General features: G+C 35.6%; 2 protein-coding genes and 1 long non-coding RNA gene across 3 annotated transcripts in view; 2 read left to right on the forward strand and 1 right to left on the reverse strand.

Annotated features, from left to right (window-relative positions):
- The first annotated feature begins 2,652 nt into the window (after window positions 1-2,652).
- Window positions 2,653-4,560, forward strand: LOC100372784 (uncharacterized). The gene is made up of 2 exons (XR_014928266.1): window positions 2,653-2,925; window positions 4,328-4,560. It is a non-coding gene; the product is annotated as an uncharacterized LOC100372784 (long non-coding RNA).
- A 4,310-nt stretch (window positions 4,561-8,870) lies between these two features.
- LOC100372633 (fatty acid hydroxylase domain-containing protein 2-like) lies at window positions 8,871-18,930 on the forward strand. The gene is made up of 5 exons (XM_002737709.3): window positions 8,871-9,016; window positions 13,381-13,502; window positions 13,934-14,142; window positions 15,316-15,588; window positions 16,086-18,930. The coding sequence occupies exons 1-5, from the start codon at window positions 8,908-8,910 to the stop codon at window positions 16,243-16,245; spliced, it is 873 nt and encodes a 290-aa protein (XP_002737755.3). The 5' UTR covers window positions 8,871-8,907; the 3' UTR covers window positions 16,246-18,930.
- A 1,294-nt stretch (window positions 18,931-20,224) lies between these two features.
- Window positions 20,225-26,839, reverse strand: part of LOC100372485 (uncharacterized) — a 28,488-nt gene continuing 21,873 nt past the window's right edge. The window contains exons 21-28 of the mRNA XM_085495713.1: window positions 26,590-26,680; window positions 26,323-26,387; window positions 25,689-25,823; window positions 25,025-25,150; window positions 24,486-24,634; window positions 23,847-23,982; window positions 21,474-21,582; window positions 20,225-21,173 (exon numbers count right to left, since the gene is read on the reverse strand). Of these exons, the coding sequence (XP_085351839.1) occupies window positions 21,103-21,173; window positions 21,474-21,582; window positions 23,847-23,982; window positions 24,486-24,634; window positions 25,025-25,150; window positions 25,689-25,823; window positions 26,323-26,387; window positions 26,590-26,680 (882 nt within the window). The 3' untranslated portion in view covers window positions 20,225-21,102. The remainder of the gene's footprint in view (window positions 21,174-21,473; window positions 21,583-23,846; window positions 23,983-24,485; window positions 24,635-25,024; window positions 25,151-25,688; window positions 25,824-26,322; window positions 26,388-26,589; window positions 26,681-26,839) is intronic.

The following is a 26,839-nucleotide window of genomic DNA, read 5'->3' on the forward strand; positions in this document are numbered from 1 at the left end:
CGCTCACGTGATAATAAAATAAATATGATATTTACTACATGGGGCCGCCATCTTGAATGACACATAAAACTAAATAAGAGACAAGTTGTGAAACGCGTTTTTCAGATTCCTACAAATCAGGACAAAAATACCAATCTTTCACAAAAATACGGTCCGTTGGGGTTATATTAAGCCAACCCATAACAAAATTCGGCCTAATTCGTCTTTTTTGTGTGGAAAAATCCCTTGCATACGAACACCTAATTACGCGAAGAACCTAGAACACTTTCCTGGGGTATTTAAAACTAAAAATTTGCATTCCAGCTCAGCGGCCAATCAGCGACGGCCTAACGCTTAGATGACAATTTCGGTTTCAAATACCCCGGCTTAGTGTTCCAGGTTCTTCGCGTAATTAGGTGTTCGTATGCAAGGGATTTTTGCACACAAAAACGACGAATTCGGCCGAATTTTGTTATCGGTTGGCTTAATATAACCCCAACGGACCGTATTTTTGTGAAAGATTTGTATTTTTGTCCTGATTTGTAGGAATCTGAAAAACGCGTTTCACAACTTGTCTCTTATTTAGTTTTATGCGTCATTCAAGATGGCGGCCCCCATGTAGTAAATATCGTATTTATTTTATTATCACGTGTGCGCCAGCTGACTGTGGTTGCACTCATCCACCCTACCCCATTGTAAATTCTTGAACCAATGTTTGAAGTACAACGGTTACACAGACAATAACTTGAATAGATGATACGGGGGTTCACATTTCCTTTTTTTCTTCTCTCAATTACTTTACGTTTTGCATGTTGTGCCATGAATGAGATATCCGCCCACCCATGAACATATTCTATAACCTAATACGATGTTGAAGCAAAAATTAGTAACAGTGCATACGACTAACTTAATATGTAATGAACATCATATACATTCTGGAAGATACTCGAAATACTTGATTTACTCATTACTTTATATAATACCCTTTGTTACAATGTTAACATACTTAGTCAATATTACATCATGTTGAATTCTTTAACTTTTTCTATAGGTACAGTATTGGTGATCAATATTACCTACTGGACCGTAGGGTTACTCTTGCTCTACATCGATTTGACAAGAAAACCAGCATTTCTATGGAAGTATAAAGTCCAGCCAGATAAAAACGCCCCGGTCAGCATTACGTTTCATTATGCATACCTTCAGACAGTCGGATATTGCCTACCATACTGCAAATGCGGTTCACGTTGAGATAAATCGAATGTTAGATTTCTTGGACACACAAAACAGCAATCACTCCGACGTCCTTCTTGGAGTCGAGTGAAATCATTTCATATTTTCGTAATGTGGACTACACATGTGTAATACTTTTTATAGATGATTTTCCGTTCATCTCCGAGTCGGGATCTCGCTTATGCGTGAAAAGCACGGATCAAACGTCTGCAACAAAGATCGAACAATTTGATACTGAATTTATGTTTCTTTTTTATAGCTCAGTGTCGTAATGGCGATCCTTGTCTATCATCAAATGTGTACAGCACATTATTAAGCATGGAAATGTCCCCAAAACATATTTTCGCGTTTGACGAACCCCACGCGATGTTCGGAAGCCCCTACGACGCTATGACCTTTGTTTGTCCTGTTTTTCCGTTCGATTTCATGCATAACGGGGATCTCGCAGCCAACGGAAACTTATCCATTGCGTAGTTTGTTATTATGTACTGCGCATGGCAAAACGTTACCTAGTGTATATGTCCGATGTCACAAATGCTGGCGATGTGTAACTTAATTGTCTTACTACTCCTCAGCTGGACCCATCAGTACTTCCTGGTGTCTTCAGGACAACTATTTTCAACATGGTAGTGGTATTTTATTTGTGTTCTGTGTTCTTCTACAAAGCCGGCCAATGGCGGGGTTATACTAGTAGTTGTTCGGTTGAAGATGTGCCAACAATACCCAGAATTCTCTTCGATTTGATAGTTGCCGTCGTTGGGGAAGAAGTGGTTTTCTATTACACACACCGGTAAATTGTGCATTAGTTTTATTGTTGATATCTTGGGGTCACATATCGTGGTACTTTCTAGAGGTGCATGAGTAAAACAATAAAGGCTTGGGTTATTTTCGCTTTTGTAGAGAACCCATACCTGGGTGCCCAAATTACAGATGTACGTTGGACCAATCAAATTTGACTAGAGTTTCTACCTACGTCGGATTTTAATCAGATTGGTGACACGCATTTTTTAATTTATGCCACAGAAATTACCAGGACGTATGTCCCAGAGGAGTCACGAATAAAACATATTTCATCCACCTGATCTAACCATAGACTATATATAGAGTATATTGAACCATATACTTTTTTCGCAATCGCCTCGAGATATCATTGAGAGCGAGACTCATACGACATGATCTTTGCCCCCAAAAGTGTTCCAATCTTTACTACCACCACACCCACTGTTCAAAATAGTAAGTTATCTCACACGGAAAATCGCAAATTTCGGAATTAAGTATGACTACCAGTATTCAAATAATATAATTAATATGCAAGTCTCGTGGTTTATCTCGCTTTCAACGAGGTCTCGACAGCCATTCACGAATAAGGTTCATTTTACAGTTTGACACCAGAATGATTAGGTTATAATGTTTAATCGCTTAAATGTTCATGGTTTTCAGGTTATTTCATCATCCGTATTTGTATAAAAGATTCCACAAGAAGCATCACGAATGGACGGCGCCGATTGGTTTAATTGCTCTTTACGCACATCCGCTTGAACACGCGCTGAATAACGCATTAGCAGCCGTTGCCGGGGCTTTCGTTGTCCAATCACATCTGCTGTCAATATGGATCTGGTTGGTGATAGCGGTGTATTCCACACAGATCACGCATTCTGGATACCACTTTCCTTTTACACTGTCACCACAATTCCACGATTTCCACCATGCAAAGTAAGTTATCTGATATTAATAAACATTGGTTATAAGTCATATTTTACAAAATTAGTTTTATTATCTTAACAAGATGATGAAGAGAAAGTGGCAACGTGAAGATCTTGTTTGCGCATCTTTAATTTATTTAATTAAAACAGGATATGATCCAGTTTATCGCGAGATAAATACGCCTCGAAATGCATATACATATATGTTAATATCCAAATTATTAGAGTATGCGCTGTCATGTTTTTCTTTACTTTTATTTCATTGAACATACTGTAAAATCATTTATTTTGACATTTTGAGCATATTCACTGGGTTTTAAGCTCAACGAATTTGTCAGAAAAACAATAAATTATATTGCCACTTTACACGTTCACATGGATTTAATTTAGTGCATTTTACCGCATTTGACACTGAATCATACACTGATATTTATTTATATGGTGCAATCATTTTGGAAAAGTGGCTCATCGTGACTAAGGAGCTTTAGATCGTATTCGCAAATGGTCGCCAAGATCTTGTTGGGGCGAGATCAACGCGACTTGAGTTTTGCAGCCATTTTCTCCCGTCATCGCGTCCTCACTGTCGCAAACTACGCCCTCTTTCGGCAAGAAGAGTTGGGCGGAAAAAATACTCTAGCGGGCGAGAATGCGCGTTCTTGGTTTTCTTGACACTTCCCTGTATTTTGATCAGTGAATGCAGTGGCGGTAGGAAACGGGACCTTATTTGGGAGGCGGTGGGCAAAAAACAACTGAAGTCACGGGATTCTCTAGCACACAGATCTCAGTGGTTATTTGCAAATAAGGTCTATTCCTACCAAGATGAAATTTATCCATATCGCCTTTTTGAAAAAAAATTGCTAATTTGTACAATGAATATTGTTTAAAGCGGGGGAGTCGTCACCTGCGCATGCGCCAGATGGCCATAGCGTGTCAATGTTTACAAACAAGCGTCTACCCATGAGCTTTTGCGTTTTCAGCGTGTGTTGTTATCGTCGCTTGGGTCTCAATTACCGCGCGTGCGCAGGTGACGACCCTCCCGCTTTAACTGGTCTAAATATGCTTCCGTAAAAATGGAAAGCTATGCCGTCACTTCTCGAATGTAACAAAAACGACGAGACAGTTGAACCGATTGATACTCATATTAAACTTCAAGTTCTGAGATTAAACTTAAAGGGCGTTGGTAATCAACGCGCGGCATTATACACGCCTGCATACGTCTTTAGGATTTTCATCTGTTCTGGTATTTCGACGTTCACTAAATTCCCGCGCGTGCGCAGGTGACGACCCTCCCGCTTTAAAAATACTGTGGTGTTTCAGGCAGTACAAGTATTTTTGTATGTTGTGTATAAGAGTGACAGGCATGATAATCTCGTTATGCTTTCACTGTTGTTTCGTTTTGTATCTTCCTGTAGGTTCAACTATTGTTACGGGGCGATTGGTGTTTTAGATTATCTCCATGGAACTGATACATTGTACCGAAAGAGCATATCCCACAGACGACATAAAACTATCTTTAATTTGACGCCGATACATGAGAGCATCCCAATTGACAATTTCAAAAAATATTGATGCAAATGTGAAGTAATATTTAATGCCCAGTATGACGCGGTGCTATTGGTTTCTGAATGTTCACTTTATTTTTGAACTTTTATCGTCCATATTTTTCAATATGCCGTGAATGGGTTGACCACTACGGGTGTCACGACGTCTCGCAAATTGCGAGTTCACACGTAATTTGCATGACGATGACAGGATATACTGTAAAATGACTAAATTTCACGGGGTTTAAATTTCACTAATTTAGCATTTCAGACATATTCAATGGGTTATAAATTCACGGTTTTATCATTTATATAATGTCAGTGTTCTATGCTCAATTTTACATATTCACTGGGTTTTTATTTAGCACATTTTCCAGTTAGCGAAATAAGCAAAATTAAACCATTTACAGTAGGATCTTTAGTTTCGCATACCCCCCCCCCAAGAATTGATTCTTCTTGAATTCAACGATTTCATGAGAACGTTTTCAATAGTGATTATTGATTCATATACTAACAATATATGAAAAGTGGTGATTCGTCCCCGAATTTGTTTCTCTGTCTCCCCTATCTCAAATACAGTCATTACATTATAACAGCTTGTTGTTTTGAAGTAGATTAGAACATACTAGTATTAGATTTAGCAGGGAAACATGATGGGTGCACTAATCAGTGCTATTTCGAAATACTTACACTAATTTTATGGCATGGCTTTTTTACCCGTTAATCATTACCTTGCTGGGCCATGAACTACAGGACATATTTACATTCCCAATTTGAGAACATATTATTAAACTGATTAAAGGGCGGTAATCGTCACGCTGCGCATGTGTGACATCTGTGTTTATAAACATTGGTTTTCCCACAATCCAATGCGCTCTTCTAATGTAAATCACGAGTATGAGGTTTGACCTGGGCAAAACTTACACTAATTACCGCCGGTGACTCTTTCGATACATTCCAATGACCTAAAAATTACCTAATTAAAGCTTGGTAACGTCTCAGTTTTTACTCGTTCAAATTGATCTGCGCCACAGTCAAAGTCGCCATCTTTTTTATATGAGACCCATATATCTTGCGCATGCGTGGCGCGACAACAGCCGCTTTTTAAATATGTAACTGTCAGTGGTCCCTTGAATCGTGGAAGGTCCGTTTGGGTCTCATGCCACTAATCAACCAATTTTCTAATCTTGGTGTTTTCCAGTGATTTCTCTAGGGGCAATCCAAATACAGTAGGTGTGTCTTGCTTTACCTGAGATTTGCAAGAGTTTGAGCTGGCCAACATGTGGTTGATTACTAGCATATTGATTTCCCATTTCCCCATGTTTTCAACTTTGTTTATCATTTTCCTATAGCAATCTCGTCATATGTTAACATTGTCGTCTATGGAAATTCAATTAGTGGTATGAGCCCTTAGTGCCTTCCATGCTTGAATGTTGCTTATTGGCATGACGCCAAAATCTCACGCACTGCATAGCGAGTCATATATCTCCATTCTGCTTATTCGTATTCACCGAATGATCTGATTACAAATCCTTATTTCGAGTCGTCACTCTAACTAAGTTAATAGTATTAACCACCACAACAATTACGAGAACAAATTATGGACGTGACTTTTGGTGAGGAAGATGCGCACACAGTGTGACAGAGCCACGCGCACTCTAATTAACATCAATATTCATAATTTAAAAAACCAGAACTAATTCCGGAAGCACGAGGCTACAAATGTCAGCGTTGACATTGACAGATAGGATATTAGATTTCAACTAACACGCACATAATTGAGATTTCTTTTTAAATAATTGCGACAATTACCTGCTGTTTAATACAATGCACACCATTTGTGTGGCAAAGTGTAATTGTTGGTTATTTTGAATTTTCGGGGTGCGCATCAGGAAGATGATTGGTGTAGCGTCCATTTATACACATATATAGCGTCCAGATTTTATCTTCTCACGCCAATATTTCTAGTAAATTCACCAATATTTTAATAGATTTGATGATCAAATGATCGACCAAATTTCGCCCGGGGAAAACAACTTGCCCATCATGGTCGTCGATATTTATTGGGTACACACCGGCGGATCACTCGAATACAAACTATAGTTGGTGAGGACGCAATAACTATCACCGACCCCCGGGTTCACCGACTATGTCCGACAAGAAAACAATTTTAATATGATCAAACCGGGATGTCATTTCAAAAGCTTGAAGTTGGTCACGTGATATTAGCCTATTATTAGATATTAATGGCTTCCGCCGGAGAAATGTATGGTCAAGCGCTTGAACCTGGGAAAACAGCATTAAAACCGATAGTTCTCCTGCTGGTGGGTGATCGTCGCGCCACACATGTGCTTCTTTAGGTATTAGAAGGTAATTAGTGCACGTCTCTCTCAGGTCAGAACTCATACCTGTAAATTCTATTAGAAGAGCGCATTGAACTGTGGAAAAATCAATGTTTATCAACACAAATGTCGAACATGCGCGGCGCGACGATCTTTCATGGATATTTTTTTTGCAATACACTAGTGTCACACGTTTGTGGACGAAGCTTGAATTCTACGAGTGGAACCATAGTTTTCATGTGTCAACAAAATCATAATATCTGAAAATATCAACTTTAAAGACACCAAATGTACCAGAAGAGACTAAATACCGCTCACGGCTAATGAAAGGAAAAACAAAACAGATTATTACACCCAATGACAATCGTAAAATACAGATAAAACACACATATTGCAATATAGAAGAACAACATCATAAATGCAGCAAAAGTACAGGACGTAATCACCACAACTATCACAGTGGTCATCAGACTCAGTTCTAAATGACGTTGCGTTCATCCATCCCCACAAAAAAAGAACATTGTCGCCAGAGAGCGCAATATGATGTTGGGAAACAAACTGAAAACACATTACCTCAGGAACAAGTAATGGAAATCGAGTATAATGAATATGATACGTTAAAGGGTCGCGGTCGTCTCATGCCGACGTACACAGCACGTGTAAAATACATTGTTTGTTTACGTGGAATTCCGGTGGGATTATACGAGTAGTGGTGTGTTTATGACTGTAAACAAACACTTTTGGTCAGTATAAAGTGTTACGAGGCCATTTTATTAAATACTCCAGAAAAAACAAGCCTTAATGTGCGAGTAGAATTTTAATATTAATGTAGAGATGCAGGTTGGGAGACTATATTTCTAATTGGCTCTGATTACTGTAATTACACGAGTAATATATAACTTTTACCCATTAAGTTATATATCATTTGAAATAGCTTAATTTAAACTTTCGAGTTGTATGGTTTACAATAATGTACTATGATACCATACTAAGTGGTGTTGATTTTGGGTTAAAATCATGCATTTTAGGTGAAAGTGCACTTAAAACTAAACTTTTGAATGCATACCCTGATTTTGATTTAAAAACACTTATTTAAAACTTCGGTTTACCAGGAACATAATGGCTTATTTCCAATTTATTAAACACAAACACATCTGTTTATGCCGTTTCCCAGATTGAATACGAAGCCAGAAGAGTTTTGATTCAATTTGAATGGAAATCAAAAGACAAATCGAGAGTGCAAACAACCCAAGCGATAATTTTTGAATAATATATTAAATATTATTATGTGACTTTCATCCTGGAAATCATCACCATTTTTTCAATAATTATGAGTGATTACCTTCTAACCTATCGGAACTGGGAGTTCTGCGTTGATATTTTTTTTTAATTCTAATTAGTGACTCGGTAAATTATGGAATAATAGGACGAGGTATGAACCACTAAGATCACAACTGTCTATGGTAAAAGAGACATTTCATGAGACATTGGCGACATAATGTGTGTAAGGGTTTACCAGTCGTTTTCTCATACATACACAAAAAAGAAAAAACTGTTGGAAAAAACTGTCATTTGTTCATTTCAATCCCACGTGAGCTTATTACTACATTTTGTGTTAACAATACGTTCCCACGTGTTGGGTAGAAGTTTCTCTTTTCCACATTACTAAAACAAAGTGACAATTGAAAACGGACAGGTTTCAAGAAAAATGACATCTATGCAAACAAGATTTTTATTTTAAATACACTAATCCACAAATATTTACAGAACAGATGAGTTCGACGTTATAGTGTTTCCATCGACATTGAAAAGGGCATGACATGATAAATAAAACTGCGATATTCCATAAAATGGGTAAGGCAGACATGAGGGGTGAAAAGTTTAAAATGATTTATAATCTTTTGTAATCTATACCTAAATAACGTGTCAACAGAATAACTAAAGAAAGTTCAACACATTACAATAACGCAAACGCGGATTCATATTAGATATGGCACGTGACTGATCAGGTGACCAGATACTGAGCTTTGTCGACATAAACACGACTAAACTCTGGTAAATACATGTAGTACGGTCGATCGCTGAATTTTGTTGTTAAAAATCTTCGCAATGGACGTTATTAACGGAGTAAACTTAACCCAGCCAAGCTTTGTTGTTGCTGGTTGGCAGAGAGTGTACCAGTTGTTTGGTGAGCAAGAGTTCTTGCTATTCACCGTCGGTAAGTACTACAGACTTTGCTACGGTAATGCTACCCGAGTGAGCCATTCATGATTTGATCCCGCCGTCAAGCTCGATAAACAGCGAGGAACGTACTGTTAATTTTAGTGTAATAATTTTTGTGAAGAAGCTGTTTATGCGTATTGTACGGGAATTACACCCGCGGCTAGCGCGATCCCATGCTCGGAGTCAATCTTATTCAACCGGCGCGCGAACTTTGTCAACTCCGAATATTCAGAGACGAGAACAAATTGAACACACGGAGGGTCTCGCACCCGCAATATAAACAGCCTCATACAAATAAAATGGACAGATTACCTAATTTAAATATCACTTCTAAAAAGCAGTGTATTTCGATGACGATATTAATTCCTACGTTTATGAAAGGTTCACGAGAGGTCATATAACGGTCAACGTCATTAGCCTACACATCTGCAGTTGGTGTAGCGTTCAAAACAAGATAATATCAAAGTTCAAAACGTTAATGTGATATTGACAATGTCCGGTAGATAGACTGGAATCCACGTCGATCATCTTGTAGAGGTCATCGAATATCAGGAATTTAACTAGGTCAAGTTCAAGTTAACCTTGACCATACAAAAGAAGTTTCAGTTTCTGGTGTATAAAGTGCATACAAATCAACGCATTTCATATTTGAAAATGTTTATATTTTAGAAATAAAATAACAATATGTTGACATATTTCCAAATGCACGTTGTATAGTGTATATTTATACAGATTAAGGGATGGCCATTAGACACTATTGGGGGGTGGTGGTGGTGGTAGGGAACTGTTTTTAAAAATATAAATCTATGCCCACAATAAATTTGAAAAAAAAGTATTACAGAAGAAAAACAAAAAAAAATGTCACAGCAGCATTATCCTGTGAAAAAATCACTATTACACTGAATAATTCCATATATTACACTGAATATTGCCTTACAAAGGGCAATACAAGTGGCCAATATTACACTGAATAATGCCATATATTACACTGAATAATGCCATACAAGAGGCAATACAAGTGACCAATATTACACTGAATAATGCCATACAAGGGGCAATACAAGTGGCCATTATTACACTGAATAATGTCATGTACATGTATTACACTCAATAATGCCATACAAGGGGCAATACAAGTGACCATTATTACATTGAATAATGCCATATATTACACTGAATAATGCCATACATGAGGCAATACAAGTGGCCAATATTACACTCAATAATGCCATATATTACACTCAATAATGCCATATAAGGGCGATACAAATTACCAATATTACACTGAAAAATGCCATATATTACACTGAATAATGCCATACAAGGGGCAATACAAGTGACCAATATTACACTGAATAATGCCATATATTACACTGAATAATGCCATACAAGGGGGCGATACAAATTACCAATATTACACTGAATAATGCCATACAAGGGGCAATACAAGTGGCCAATATTACACTGAATAATGTCATATATTACACTCAATAATGCCATATAAGGGGTGATACAAATTACCAATATTACACTGAATAATGCCATATATTACACTGAATAATGCCATATAAGGGGCAATACAAGTGGCCAATATTACACTGAATAATGCCATATATTACACTGAATAATGCCATACAAGGAGCAATATAAGTGACCAATATTACACTGAATAATGCCATACAAGAGGCAATACAAGTGAACAATATTACACTGAATAATGTCATATATTACACCCAATAATGCCATATAAGGGGTGATACAAATTACCAATATTACACTGAATAATGCCATATATTACACTGAATAATGCCATATATTACACTCAATAATGCCATACAAGGATCAATACAAGTGACCAATATTACACTGAATAATGCCATACAAGAGGCAATACAAGTGACCAATATTACACTGAATAATGTCATATATTACACTCAATAATGTCATATATTACACTCAATAATGCCATATAATGGGTGATACAAATTACCAATATTACACTGAATAATGCCATATATTACACTGAATAATGCCATATATTACACTGAATAATGCCATATATTACACTGAATAATGCCATACAAGGGGTAATACAAGTGGCCAATATTACACTCAATAATGCCATATATTACATTGAATAATGCCATATATTACACTGAATAATGCCATACAAGGGGCAATACAAGTGGCCAATATTACACTCAATAATGCCATATATTACATTGAATAATGCCATATATTACACTGAATAATGCCATACAAGGGGCAATACAAGTGGCCAATATTACACTGAATAATGTCATGTATTACACTGAATAATGCCTTACAAGGGGCAATACAAGTGACCAATATCACACTGAATAAAGTCATATATTACACTCAATAATGCCTTACAAGGGACAATACAAGTGACCAATATTTCAGTGAATAATACCATACAAGGGGCAGTACAAGTGGCCAACATTACACTCAATAATGGCATATATGGTATTATCAATTTCAATATTGCACTCTATAGTGCCAAACAAGGGGCATTACAAGTGGCCAATATTACACTCAATAATGTCATATATTACACTCAATAATGCCATACAAGGAGCAATACAAGTGACCAATATTACACTGAATAATGCCATATATTACACTGAATAATGCCATATATTACACTCAATAATGCCATACAAGGAGCAATACAAGTGACCAATATTACACTGAATAATGCCATACAAGAGGCAATACAAGTGACCAATATTACACTGAATAATGTGATATATTACACTCAATAATGTCATATATTACACTCAATAATGCCATATAATGGGTGATACAAATTACCAATATTACACTGAATAATGCCATATATTACACTGAATAATGCCATACATGAGGCAATACAAGTGACCATTATTACACTGAATAATGCCATATATTACACTGAATAATGCCATACAAGGGGCAATACAAGTGGCCAATATTACACTCAATAATGCCACATATTACATTGAATAATGCCATATATTACACTGAATAATGCCATACAAGGGGCAATACAAGTGGCCAATATTACACTGAATAATGTCATATATTACACTCAATAATGCCATATAAGGGGTGATACAAATTACCAATATTACACTGAATAATGCCATATATTACACTGAATAATGCCATATATTACACTCAATAATGCCATACAAGGAGCTATACAAGTGACCAATATTACACTGAAAAATGCCATATCTTACACTGCCATAATGCCATACAAGAGGCAATACAAGTGACCAATATTACACTGAATAATGTCATATATTACACTCAATAATGCCATATAATGGGTGATACAAATTACCAATATTACACTGAATAATGCCATATATTACACTGAATAATGCCATATATTACACTGAATAATGCCATACAAGGGGCAATACAAGTGGCCAATATTACATTGAATAATGCCATATATTACATTGAATAATGCCATATATTACACTGAATAATGCCATACAAAGGGCAATACAAGTGGCCAATATTACACTGAATAATGTCATGTATTACACTGAATAATGCCTTACAAGGGGCAATACAAGTGACCAATATCACACTGAATAAAGTCATATATTACACTCAATAATGCCTTACAAGGGACAATACAAGTGACCAATATTTCAGTGAATAATACCATACAAGGGGCAGTACAAGTGGCCAATATTACACTCAATAATGGCATATAGGGTATTATCAATTTCAATATTGCACTCTATAATGCCAAACAAGGGGCATTACAAGTGGCCAATATTACACTCAATAATGTCATATATTACACTCAATAATGCCATACAAGGGGCAATACAAGTGTCCAATATTACACTCAATAATGCCATATAGGGTATTATCAATTTCAATAATGCACTCTATAATGCCAAACAAGGGGCATTACAAGTGGCCAGTATTACACTAAATAATGGCATATAGGGTATTATCAATTTCAATATTGCACTCTATAATGCCATACAAGAGGCAATACAAGTGTCCAATATTACACTAAATAATGCCATATACGGTATTATAAATTTCAATATTGCACTCTATAATGCCATACAAGGGGAATTACAAGTGGCCAATATTACATTCAATAATGCCTTCCATTACACTCAATATCATCTATTGCAGGGTAGTATCAATGTCAAATTTTGCACTTAAAAATGCCATACAAGAGGCAATACAAGTGGCCAGTATTACACTCTATAATGCCATATTTTACCACATTATATATATACTAGTATATCACACTAAATGATGTCACTTATCACATAGCCATTATTAGAGGTCATTGATTATTGTTGCTTTTTGTTACAGGAACTGGGTTAGTTATTAATATTACTTATTGGACATTTGGTTTGTTGCTGCTATTTATGGATTTAACGACAAAACCAAAATTTCTTTGGAAATATAAAATCCAGCAAGACAAAAATGCTCCTGTAAGTATATTGAAGAGAGTTTAAGTGACTTGGTCAAAACACAAATATATACAAGTATTTGAACTATATTTATTAGTGACACTGAATATGTCTAGCAATGGTCCCAGCTTATGAAAAATTATAATACAAATTCCCACCATGCATTGCATTTGTAACAAACTTAAAATGATGACAACACTTTTTCGTCGTAATTTCGGAAAATTGTATTAACCCATAAACTTTTTGTCACCCATGAACACATTTGCAGTTACAAGGACTTGCTTAGATGTCTTAAACTTAGGGGGCTGTTTTACTCATCTCCTCAAGACTCCACTTGCCGCCATTTTGTTTTTAAAATAAAAGAACTTTAAAATAATTATTATTGATCAACAGAAAGTCTAGATGTTATCAGCATACGACTCTGGACTTTTTTATTTTATCCATCTTTGTAGTTGGACCCAGCACGGCTTCCTGGGCTATTCAAGACTACAATTTTCAATATGGTAGCATTGTTCCCGGTTATCTCTATGATTCTATATACTGGCGGTCAATTCCGTGGGAGCAGCTGCTCTGTTGAAGATTTACCATCCCTTCCCAGATTCCTGCTTGATTTTGTAGCTGCAGTCCTTGGGGAGGAAGTCTTCTTTTATTACTCACATCGGTAAGTCCAGCAAAAAAATCTCTTTTCTAATTTCTGCCTATTTGTTTTCAGTAGAAAAAACAAGTGAAATTACATTTGGCCACACGAGGGCGCAATTTATCTATCTACTTTCAGCAATTGGGTAAAATTTCAGTCCTATTTGCTTGCTGAAAGTTGTTCATAACATTTGTTCTACCAGCTCTTTATGAATTTAGCAGATTTGTGTTTTTATTGTGGTTGCATCTGCGTGGCCATAATCTAACCCAACTTCTGGTTTTAGTGAGAACTACAAGTTTCATGTAAGAAAGATAATAAAAACATGTTTGTGGGTAATTTTCAAATGTGTTTGAATACATAATTTAAAAATAATGTTTTAGTGTCAAGGGACAGATGAATGTTACTGTTGTTTCTGCTGACTTTTTATGCATAAGTGCAGACCCAACAAACTGCATTACCACGGTATATCGTTTAAAGAGCAGTTGTCATTGCATATCGATTGTTTAAATTTTGTATCAGCTAAGAGTAAAACGATGGGATCATCATCTATACATGCTTGAGAATTGAGTCCCATGCAATGATAACAACGCACGCTAAAACGCAAAGGCTTATGGGTAGATGCCTGTTTGTAAACAAAAACACACTATGGCCGTCTGCCATATGATGCAGGACTGAGAACTGAATGACAGAATTTGAGTCAATGAGAAAAAATTCTTACTTATGTGGGTTGAACATTAGATACTTGGTGGAGGAGATGGTGGATTCTGAAGAAAAAAAATCAGCAATTTAAAAAAAAATATAAAGGTATGAAAAAACTTGACACAAAAAATAAAAAAAGCCATAAAATATTCACACCAATATCATCATAAAATATTGCTCAAATAATGGTGTATTGTACAAACAAGTGAAATAAAAAGACAAGTCAAGTTCTGTCAATTCCATAGAAACTGTGTGTCAAAACATTCCAATTTTGTCTGTGTGGGGTGGGGGCTGGGGGGGAGGGGGGTGCGCTGCATAAAAGATTGATAGCTCATCAGAATGTCAGAAAGCAGGAAACCCCGTGGGTAGTTTGCGTGAGCTGGAAATCAATCCCATTCCCACACCAACAATCCATTGTTGTTTCAACACTTTTTCTGTCACCTTTACATATATCTCAGTATTTATTTTATCCACAATGCATTCTTATATCATATTCAGGTTGTTCCATAATCCGTATTTCTACAAAAGATTCCACAAAAAACATCATGAATGGACAGCACCTATTGGTTTAGTTGCAATCTATGCACATCCAGTGGAACACCTACTCAGTAATACATTACCTCTTTTTGCTGGACCTTTCATCATGGGATCCCATCTGTTGTCCGTATGGGTATGGGTGATTGTTGCTCTGATAACGACCACGATAACTCACTCTGGATACCACTTTCCATTCATGGCTTCTCCCCAATTCCATGATTTCCACCATGCGAAGTAAGTATACTCAATTTAATATATATGTATTTAAATATACTTCAAGGGTGGATAAATACAAGGGCAATGTAGTAGGTACACACTAGTGTTGTTTTCTTGTATCACATCTTAAGGATTCAATGACTTCCACCGAGCGAAGTAAGTATACTCAATTCAATATACATGTATATGTATTTAAATATATTTCAAGAGTGGATAAAAACAAGAGAAATATACCATGCACCATGTACTTAAGATAAATATTAAATGTGCAATCTCATTTTATGGTAACCACAATTCTATGACTTTTTTTATGTGATAAAGAAAGCCAATGCAATAAATGTACTTACTAATCAAGGATGGATAAATACAAGGGCATAGTGTCTGCCTAATTTCATGATTTTTCCCAGTGCAGTGTATGAGCTTAAAGGGTAAGTAAGTGATACACACTTAAATTAAAAAAAAAAATGTTCGCAGACATCAAATTGCTAAAAAATTCACTCATTTTATATTTGCAGGTTCAACTACTGTTTTGGCGTACTTGGAATATGTGATTATATCCATGGAACGGATTCATTGTTTCGTAAGAGCAAAGCGTCAGAACGAAATATGACATTCTTTAGTTTGAAACCGATCCATGAAAGAATTCCTGATGATAATGCTTTAAAAAAAGACTGAGATTTCAATTTACAGGTGGATGATGTTTTGAGACTGAGAATTGAAAGACGCTTAAAGATGAATGCGGCTGAAACTTTTACCGCACGAATTTCGAAAAATGTTCAACTTGCTTCTTGTGACTGCCTAATTCAAATCCAAAGCAACAACTTGGGATTATCGGTAACAGTTTTTGCATAATGAAACTCAATTGCATGTAATTTGACTCATTTGCAATTCAAAATGGCTACCTGATTCAAGGTAGAAGCCTAGTCATAATTTTTGACAAAATTGGTCATAAATCGCATGACAATGTTCTTTAGTTTATTATGTACAATTATGAAGCTAATGTCCCATGGTACAATTAAATAGCATTATTTTGTGTGTCACAGTTATGGTTTTTGAGAAACGTGTCCTACTATGTTTGAAAATTGCTATTTTTAGAACAATTCCATAGAACACAATGTTGAAGAAAAATTGCATTTTTTGACACTTTTTAAAACCCAGATTTTTAAAATAATCCAGAACAACAAAAAGTACTCCATCATTAACAATATATGATTTTTTCAACCTATGTCACCAGGCTAGATTTTGAGATATTGCATAATATCTCTGCCATAGGAACCTGTGGTAAAAATGTTATAATAGTGTCAAAATGGCGATTGCAAACGGGCAATCAGGACTCATTCACAGTTGCACATTTGGAAGATTTGAATAATCAAATATATCAATATATCCTTCTGACCATCAAAGTATTTGTAGATTATCTGATCATTCTTGTCAATCCAAACCAAACACTGAAAATTAACAATTAGGGATGGACCATTAGAAACCCAGGAGCGATTGCAGAATTGAAAAAAAAAATGGTCAGATAAAAATCATGGAAAAGGGATCCATAATAAAAAACAAATCTGCCTTTCTTATGGAAAAAATAATACAGAGGAAATTGCAGCGAATGTTGTAACAATAATAATTTTTGTCACTAAAATTATGGTGCACCATTATGAGCCTTTTTATGTAGTTTTTTACAATTCCTTTTTATTTTCGCTATTTTCACTAAAGTGAAAATAAAATCCAGTGAATATACTCCTTTTGCTATATTTTACATCCAACTTGTCAAAAATCAGTGAAAATAAATTTCATACAAAATATCAAAAAAGTCATTTCAGTGAAAATGAATTCCAGTTAAAATATAAAGTATTTTATAGTAACACAAAACTAAGAGAAAAAATAATTTGTATAGTTTTTTGGCATCACCCCTGGGTTCCTAATGGTCCACCCCTTAACTGGAAATGAGTGCCTGATATTATTGCAGTTGATGATGACTATTATTTACATTAATAACATTTTTCGTTGCTTTTTCATAGATAAAACATGAAATATATTTTTAGCATTGAAATTAAAGACTGTGTAGTGTAGAAATTCTTGAAATGTATGGAGACTTTTCAGGAAGTGTGTTGTTAACATGTATCATTTGATCAACTTTCAGTGTGTTAAAGTACTTGAATTACGGATATTGTACAATAATTGTATTGAAGTTTTTATAAATATGAATATAATATATTGTAATGATATTTACCAAAGTTTTTAAATTTTGAAAAAGATCAAATGAAGAATGAAAGAAATTTGCACTCATCAATGCACAGTATGTTTGTACGGACAACAAATTTTTTGAGAATATAGTCCTGTTCACTTGAATGAAATACATTTACAATATTATATGAAAAATAGATGATTTATTTTATGATTATTATAAGATTACTACCGGTAATATCTTTTTTTCAAACCATTCAGAAAATTGACATTTTTAATTTGGTTATTTTTGAAATAAATTTATTAATGAAAATAGATACAAATATTTACTGGTATAGATGTGTAAATAGATGATATTGAAAAGTGCAAGGATTTTTTTGTTTCAAATAATGTCAAAGAGTTGAAGGTCCCATAAATGTAGAGACATCAACCACAGGCCGACACTGGTAACACTGGAAAGTTTTACCAATCTGAGTATATCTTACCAAAACACATACACATATATTGTTTTTCATGTTGTGGTAAGTATACTTCAAGTATCAGATGCTTAAAGCATACTTCAAGTACTTATTAATTTTGTTAAGGGTGACTCCGGAGGGTGGGGAGTCTCACATTGATTTTGTGTGGGAGTGCTCCACAACCAGTTGAAAACTGGAGCTAACAGATAGATGTTGAGGGCACTGTTCGGTGCAAAAATGCTCGAAATTTGGCTAAATTGGCCAGAAATCATAAATTTGGGGTCAAAATGATCAGCTGGACCCTATGATTAGTTTTAAAATTATGGTGCAACATTTTGCTTTCCCAATTACCTACAGTCCTTGAACAAAGAAATGTGGAAAAAATGATGGGGGATTGACTCACATAAGTTAAAAATCTCTTGCACTTTGGTATAAACCACTAGGTCATCGAGGTAATGCACGTTACAGATCAATGTTTAATTTTTGAATTATGTGTTGGTTTTACGAATCACTGGACTGTTTTCAAAAAGGGAATATGAATATCAGTCACAACAACGATATTATGTTGATCTTACTGTCATTCTCAACTCCGGTGTATTTTAACAGATTTGTTAGTGTACTTTGTGACCAATATGTCACCTAGATATTTTTGGTGATGTGATGTGATGTGATTTGATTTGGTATTATGTAACTGACAATAAAATTGACATTAAATGTATCTAGTTGTTGTCTAGTATCAAGATATGTTTCTCATATAAACAAAGATGGCGAATTTAACAGTTGGGCAGACATACGAGTACAAACTGAGGCGTTACCGCGCTTCAATTAGTTCATTTTTTCGGTGATTGGAAGGTGTCCAAGGAGTCGTCAGCTATAATTATTGCAAATCACACACATGTCAAAACTTGTACCCGTGATTTCTTTGAGAGCGCATTGTATTGTGGGGAAAATCAATGTGTATCAACACATAATGTCGCACATGTGCGACGCGGTGACTATCGCCCTTTGATCATGTTTGCATATGTACATGTTGTACAATTAATGCCATCAAAATCCAACATGGCGGGTAATTCACACAATTAAAACGATATATTTTTCTTTTGAAATTGGCGTTGTGTTTAATGAGTGGGTTGAGTATAAATTTGTCTCTGCCAAAATTCAGGTAGTAGGTAGTTATATACAAGACTGAATTGGTAAATGAGCTTGACAAATTATACATTCAAAAGTATGGTAATGATGTATTACATATGTGTAAATGCGCGCTACACAAAGACCGTAAATTAAACGAGGTTTAAATATACCATTGATACCACTACCCCAATTATTTGCTCAGTGTCGTGCAATCTTCTTATTATAATCAATGTTTACATCCATACTTCAAACAGAGTTGGCACAAGCCCGACAACTGAATGTTTAATTCGATATCACTTATTTCAAACCTACATTGAATTAAATATGACCCATTTATTCACATTTTTATGAGGTCATTTGCATTTAAATATTTGCACAACAGTTTTAAATAATGGGACACTGTACTGTTTCAGGTAGAATAAGAAATGGCCACCAAATTAATTTGAAGGCTGATATTATATCGCAAATACCAGTGACATTGTTTTGATCTGAGAACATCTCATAAAATCAAACATATTTAATCTGAACTGAGTTCCACTCATCCAAAGACAAATATGATACTTCAGGAAAAAGGCGTGTTTTAATAAAGCACTATTGTCGTTGTGAACACGTGTTTAAATTTTAAAGAAACCATATTGTATACAACAACTGTGATGCTTGTGTTTGACATCTGTGCTTAGTAAAACAATTGTTCAAACTTAATATTTTTGAGTTGCTATGGCAACAAGTGTTTGTATTAATACAATGTCATCTGACACACAGCAACAATTCATATCCATTCCATTTGAGTAGGTATGTCAAAACTATCAAATGTCGGATTCCAGAAGTGTGTTCAAGTACATGACGAGAAATAAAACAAATTTAAGCACCAAGCGAAAAAATAATGCACGATGTATTTATTTACATAATACTGAATTCCAGCCTTAAGGTATTGGTACCATATTATGAATTTGAAAATGCACCCTCTAACGCAGCACAATGGAAATACAGTGGCAAGAATAGACCACTTTCCCATGGTGTTTTGGGATGTAACATGAACTTGCATGCATGATATTGTGCTTCTGAGTGTACCAATCAACGTTACAAAAATAAAATTCGCTTCTATCGACTATAAGCAAACTGACATGTTTGTATTTTCCGCCATTACAAAGCAGGTATAATTCAGCATCTCAGTTTTGCTACTTCCCGAGAAAGTGGTCTATATACATTTTAGTTTTAAAAGTGGTCAATCGAATATGACATATAAATATAAAAACAGTCTTAAAAAGAATGACTTTATAAGTTATCAATAATATTACAGTTGTTGAATGTTTAAAAGATTATTAAGAAAATTGTTACGTTTAAAATGTAAAAAAAATAATTTCAGTACACCATACTTTCAATTTAAATTATGGCAACATAAAGATGCAATAATATTTTTTATGGACTGGATAGGGCATTTGCAACCTGAGTTCTTGCGACAGAAGCACCCGGGCTTGCAAGGTCACGTAAGCCATACAACCAAGTTTAGTAAAAGCTGTATCCAGTCCATAAAGGTTTCATCATATACCTTATAGGTATAATTACAATTTTACCATGGTGTGACCTCAAACACACGACGTAATTTAGAATGATGTGTTTAGTTTTGTTTGATGAAAGTGCACTGGTCCAGGTGTGATACGAAGAATAATTGTCTTGATGTGAGGACGCACTTCCCATAGCGCTACGAGGCCGGGCAAAACGAGGCATTTGATAATACTTTGCAACACACACTGAGGCCTTATACTTCTTCCGGGTCATAAGGATCAAAGAAACCTGGCCCACTATCATCAGGATCCACTGTGCCGCCATCTAAAATTACAAGTAGAAATATCATTTTAAAAAGTGAGCATTAACATCACATTTGAATATATCAAACAAAGTGAGTATATTAACTGTATACTGCTAAGTTAAATATAAATAAAGCATCAAATTCATCACACTGCATCATTTTTGATCAGTCCCACATGACGTATACAACGCATTTGCAATACATGTTTTGGTTTAAACATAATTTGAATACGTGATGAATGACGTATAAACCAAACAACAGGTTTCCTGAAATATTAAAATGGTTATTAATATACCCAAATAGATTGAATTGACACTCACATGTTATCGTCCAGTTGCTATCCATGGTTTTTCTCATGGACCAATTAGTTCCCAGTGGCTTCTCTTTTATATGTTGTTGAATTGCATAGTAGAGGAATTCATACTGACCCTGTGAACAAATTATCAACACTCAGTCAATGTAAGATGTGTGGTACATCAATGTAAAATATCAACACTCAGTCAGTCAGTCAGTCAGTCACTCACTCACTCACTCAGTCAGTCAGTCAGTCAGTCAGTCAGTCAGTCACTCACTCAGTCAGTCAGTCAGTCAGTCAGTCAGTCAGTCAGTCACTCACTCAGTCAGTCAGTCAGTCAGTCAGTCAGTCAGTCAGTCGTTTGTTTAGTGCTCTTGGACTGGTAAACTCCCCGTTAACAGTTATGAAATAACATATCATTTAGACATGTTATTTCTATTTTTATACATTTGTCATTGCTTCTTCTTCTTGCTTTTATTCAGCAGGAATACTATGATGTATGTGTCATTCCATGACATATCACACAACGTACATTGACGCACCACACATCATACATTGACGCACCACACATCTTACATTGACGTACCACACATCTTACATTGACGTACCACACATCTTACATTGACGTACCACACATCATACATTGACGTACCACACATCATACATTGACGTATCACACATCTTACATTGACGTACCACACATCATACATTGACGTACCACACATCTTACATTGACGTACCACACATCATACATTGACGTATCACACATCTTACATTGACGTACCACACATCATACATTGACGTACCACACATCTTACATTGACGTATCACACATCTTACATTGATGTACCGCACATCTTACATTGATGTACCGCACATCTTACATTGACGTACCACACATCTTACATTGACATACCACGCATCTTACATTGATGTATGTGTCATTCCATGACGTACCACACATCATACATTGACGTACCACACATCATACATTGACATACAAACGTCATACATTGACATACCACGCATTTTACATTGACGTACCAAACATCTTACATTGATGTACCATGCATCATACATTGACGTACAAACGTCTTACATTGACGTACCACGCATTTTACATTGATGTACCACACATTTTACATTGATGTACCACGCATCATACATTGACGTACAAACGTCTTACACTGACGTACCACGCATTTTACATTGACGTACCAAACATCTTACACTGACGTACCATGCATCACACATTGACGTACTACACATCATACATTGACGTACCACACATCTTACATTGACGTACCACACATCATACATTGACGTACCACACATCATACATTGACGTACAAACGTCTTACATTGACGTACCACGCATTTTACATTGATGTACCACACATTTTACATTGATGTACCACGCATCATACATTGACGTACAAACGTCTTACATTGACGTACCACGCATTTTACATTGACGTACCAAACATCTTACACTGACGTACCATGCATCACACATTGACGTACTACACATCATACATCGACGTACCACACATCTTACATTGACGTACCACACATCATACATTGACGTACCACACATCTTACATTGACGTACCACACATCATACATTGACGTACCACACATCTTACATTGACGTACCACACATCATACATTGACGTACCACACATCTTACATTGACGTATCACACATCTTACATTGACGTACCACACATCTTACATTGACGTACCACACATCATACATTGACGTACCACACATCATACATTGACGTATCACACATCTTACATTGACGTACCACACATCATACATTGACGTACCACACATCTTACATTGACGTACCACACATCATACATTGACGTATCACACATCTTACATTGACGTACCACACATCATACATTGACGTACCACACATCATACATTGACGTACCACACATCTTACATTGACGTACCACACATCATACATTGACGTACCACACATCTTACATTGACGTACCACACATCATACATTGACGTACCACACATCTCACATTGACGTACCACACATCATACATTGACGCACCACACATCTCACATTGACGTACCACACATCATACATTGACGTATCACACAACGTACATTGATGTACCACGCATCATACACTGACGTACCACACAGAGTAACATGACATATATCACACAACGCACATTGACGCACCACAAATCTTATATTGACGTAGCACATATCATACATTGACGTACCACACATCATACATTGACGTACCACACATCATACATTGACATACCACACAGAGTAACATGACATCACACAACGTAAAATGCCAAACAGTTAAGTGTGATGTACTTACTATACCCAAACCCAAACCCAATCAACTCAATCTTCTTACCTGTGTCTGAACCATAAATGGTCTTTGTTTCCTCATTTTTATGACTTTACCAAATATATCAACCTGGATCATAGTGTAGAAATATTCTAGAAGGTGATACAATGCAATAAAGACACCTGTTCGACCAACACCAGCACTGAAAGTAAAAGGAAAGAACATAGTATGAAATCATTTTTACACAAATCGTTCACTGAATAATGGCCTAGTTTTAAGTAAAATTGAAATTAAGTTTCAAAATTCAAAATATCATGTCATAATATCAGTGCATGTGTGTACTCTTTTATTCTGTATAGGTTATAGAATGACAAGCGTTTTTTGCGAGGTCACTGTTGATCTCTCATGGATACTTATAGCCAGCCATGTTAGAAATATTATTGATTCTTACTACTACATTGTGGACTATCAAGCGCAGGTGGTGTCGTGATAAGATTAGGATTTATCCAGTCTACATATAGCTTGCATACCAGCGTTTTAAAGTCCTAGTAAAATTGGTTGCTATGTAAAACTGTTTTGGTGGGCTCGACCCTGTCGCAGATGCGTAGTAATGGTGAAATTGTACCTTTAACTTGCTGATAATTCTCAAGTGTGTCAGACTTTCAACGTAAATATTGATAAGTCGTTATAAATTGTTCTTTTTACCTGCAGTGTACTAGTATTGGTCCGCTATTTGGCAAGACTTGAATTCGAATAGCTTCAATAAATCGGATCAATGGGTCAGCATCGTACGGCGTCCCTGTGATTGGCCACGATGTAAAGTGAAACTGGCGTAATGCACGAATTTCACCATTCTGTTAAAAATAAGGCAGTACAAGAGAATTAGACATATCAACAACAGTAAACATTTCATTGAGATACACAAATTAATATCATAAGTTTCGCTTTGCACATTTCTAGTAACAATTTGTTTGTTATACAAAGAAATGGTATGTCAATTTTGAAACAGGTTAATTGGAGACTCACTATACTTACTTAAATTTAAAGGGAAGTGGTCGTCGCGCCACGTCCTGTTCGATGTGGGACTCATAGCGACGTATACAAAGCGTGTAAGATGCATTGTTTATGTACCTGTGATTCGAACACTCGCCCTTCAAACACTTAAAAATTTCTTCAGTGTTGCACATCATTTCAAAATAAGTTTGAATTATGTTGAACAGTGCTCAGTTGATATAAATACTTACAGATTCTATTGAAAAGTCTCGTATTATCCAATCGGGAAGCCTGGTTTCAGATGTTAGTCTTATTGTGAGATCACTGTGCGAAATCTGTGTCTGGGTATCTCGTGGCCAGTAGTGGTGACATTTACTCTGTACAATTTAAAAATGAAAAGCAGTATTATTATTGCTACAGTCTGACATAACTGAAAACCGATGCATGCGCTTTACCGAATTGTTCATGCTGGTCATATTCTTACCAGCCCGTTTTAAGACATGACAAGAATAGACAACTTTTATGCAATAATTTATCGTTTCTTGTGCTGACTGCAAGTTTGTTGTTATGCTTTGTTAGTCACTTCTGTGTAAACTATGGTTGCCTTGTATGGTGATTTTTATAATGCACATAAAATTAGAAAACATTGTTGCCGAAATGAGGCATGAATAACAAAACATAAAGTCAAACTTATATTACACACATTTATATTACACACATTCTACACACTTGCAGCATACTTGCAATAAACATGCTATTCTGTCCTTGGTTGTGAAGAATGATTACATGTGTACATATTCGAATGTCAAACATTTGTTATGGTATTTTGAACGAATCTTTGCAGGGCAAGATATCGCGACAACTTCATTTAACGCACATGTACTGAGCATTCAACAATAGACTCATAATACTGACCTTTCCAAGTTCGTTGCATTGCGTCATCATGACGACAGTGGTCACGCGTTGTTGCCAAATCATTTTCCAGAAATCGCCACAAGTGCTTTCCAGTGGTCCTTGTGTTGCAATATACGATCGTGAGCCTTTGGAACCCTGGGAAAAATCATTAATGCACTTGTTTTTTTGTTTTAGTAAACCAAATACTACGAGGAATAGGCAGAAAATGGAATAATACAACTATAGTGACCACTTAAGATATTTATAGAAATGTTAATTCAATAATATTTGTTAGCAGATACTGTATATTTAAATATGAAATAAATACATATTCTTATTTGTCTTGAAAACATTGAAAAAGACAATCTACAGATTTCTGTAAAACACTAAACATTCAATCGTCTCCATTGTTTTTAGGTTTTACACAAATGGTCATTCAACAAAGTACCAAAAGGTCGATTTTAGAAACTCGTCTAGGTTAGCCCGAGATAGTTCTGATTACAAGATAATTTTAACACAAACAATATGGTTTATTAGGTAAACCAATGACGACAAGATGAAATTTCTGACAAATAAATGCAGAATTGACTTGACCTTATTGCTAGTAAGTGGAGAAAACAATATGCAACACATGGTGTATGTGTGTGTAACTTACCGAAATATAACTGGCATTAATGTAACTATTCCCACTGCCTGACAATATAACTCTGTTATTATCATCTATACCGGGAAAAAATAAATGAAAATTTATTATGAAATAAGTTTTTTCTCGTGCCATGAGATATTATCGCATAACTATTGAGACACAGCTGCAAGTTTCAGAATTTCAATAATGTTGCATTTTGGGAAGAGGAAGAATATGCAATAACAAATTTAAGTGACGTCATATACATTGTAGGAGTCAACCAATTATCAAACTCACAGGGTACAATGTTAGTGTATCTGTTCTTTGATCTGTGTTCCATTCGCTGTCCCACCGATGTTGGCTGTCTCACTACTAGTTTTCGGAGATCCTACATTAAACAAACACATAGTGGAGAATGTTACATAGTGAATTAACTGTGGACTCATTTACATTTTTTTTGAAATTCATATTCTAACTAGAATTGCATGAGCTTACTCTGACTAATAACAACATGTACAGAGGGCATTTTTATATGTACCAGTAGACT

The sequence above is a fragment of the Saccoglossus kowalevskii genome, chromosome 22 (genome assembly GCF_978046115.1).
Source record: "Saccoglossus kowalevskii chromosome 22, keSacKowa6.1, whole genome shotgun sequence".
Classification (NCBI taxonomy): domain Eukaryota; kingdom Metazoa; phylum Hemichordata; class Enteropneusta; family Harrimaniidae; genus Saccoglossus; species Saccoglossus kowalevskii.

Coding starts and splice junctions, on each gene's coding strand:
- LOC100372633 (XM_002737709.3), top strand. CDS start 8,908: ATGGACGTTATTAACGGAGTAAACTTAACCCAGCCAAGCTTTGTTGTT. Junction 13,503..13,933: donor AGCAAGACAAAAATGCTCCT/GTAAGTATATTG, acceptor CCATCTTTGTAG/TTGGACCCAGCACGGCTTCC. Junction 15,589..16,085: donor CATGATTTCCACCATGCGAA/GTAAGTATACTC, acceptor TTATATTTGCAG/GTTCAACTACTGTTTTGGCG.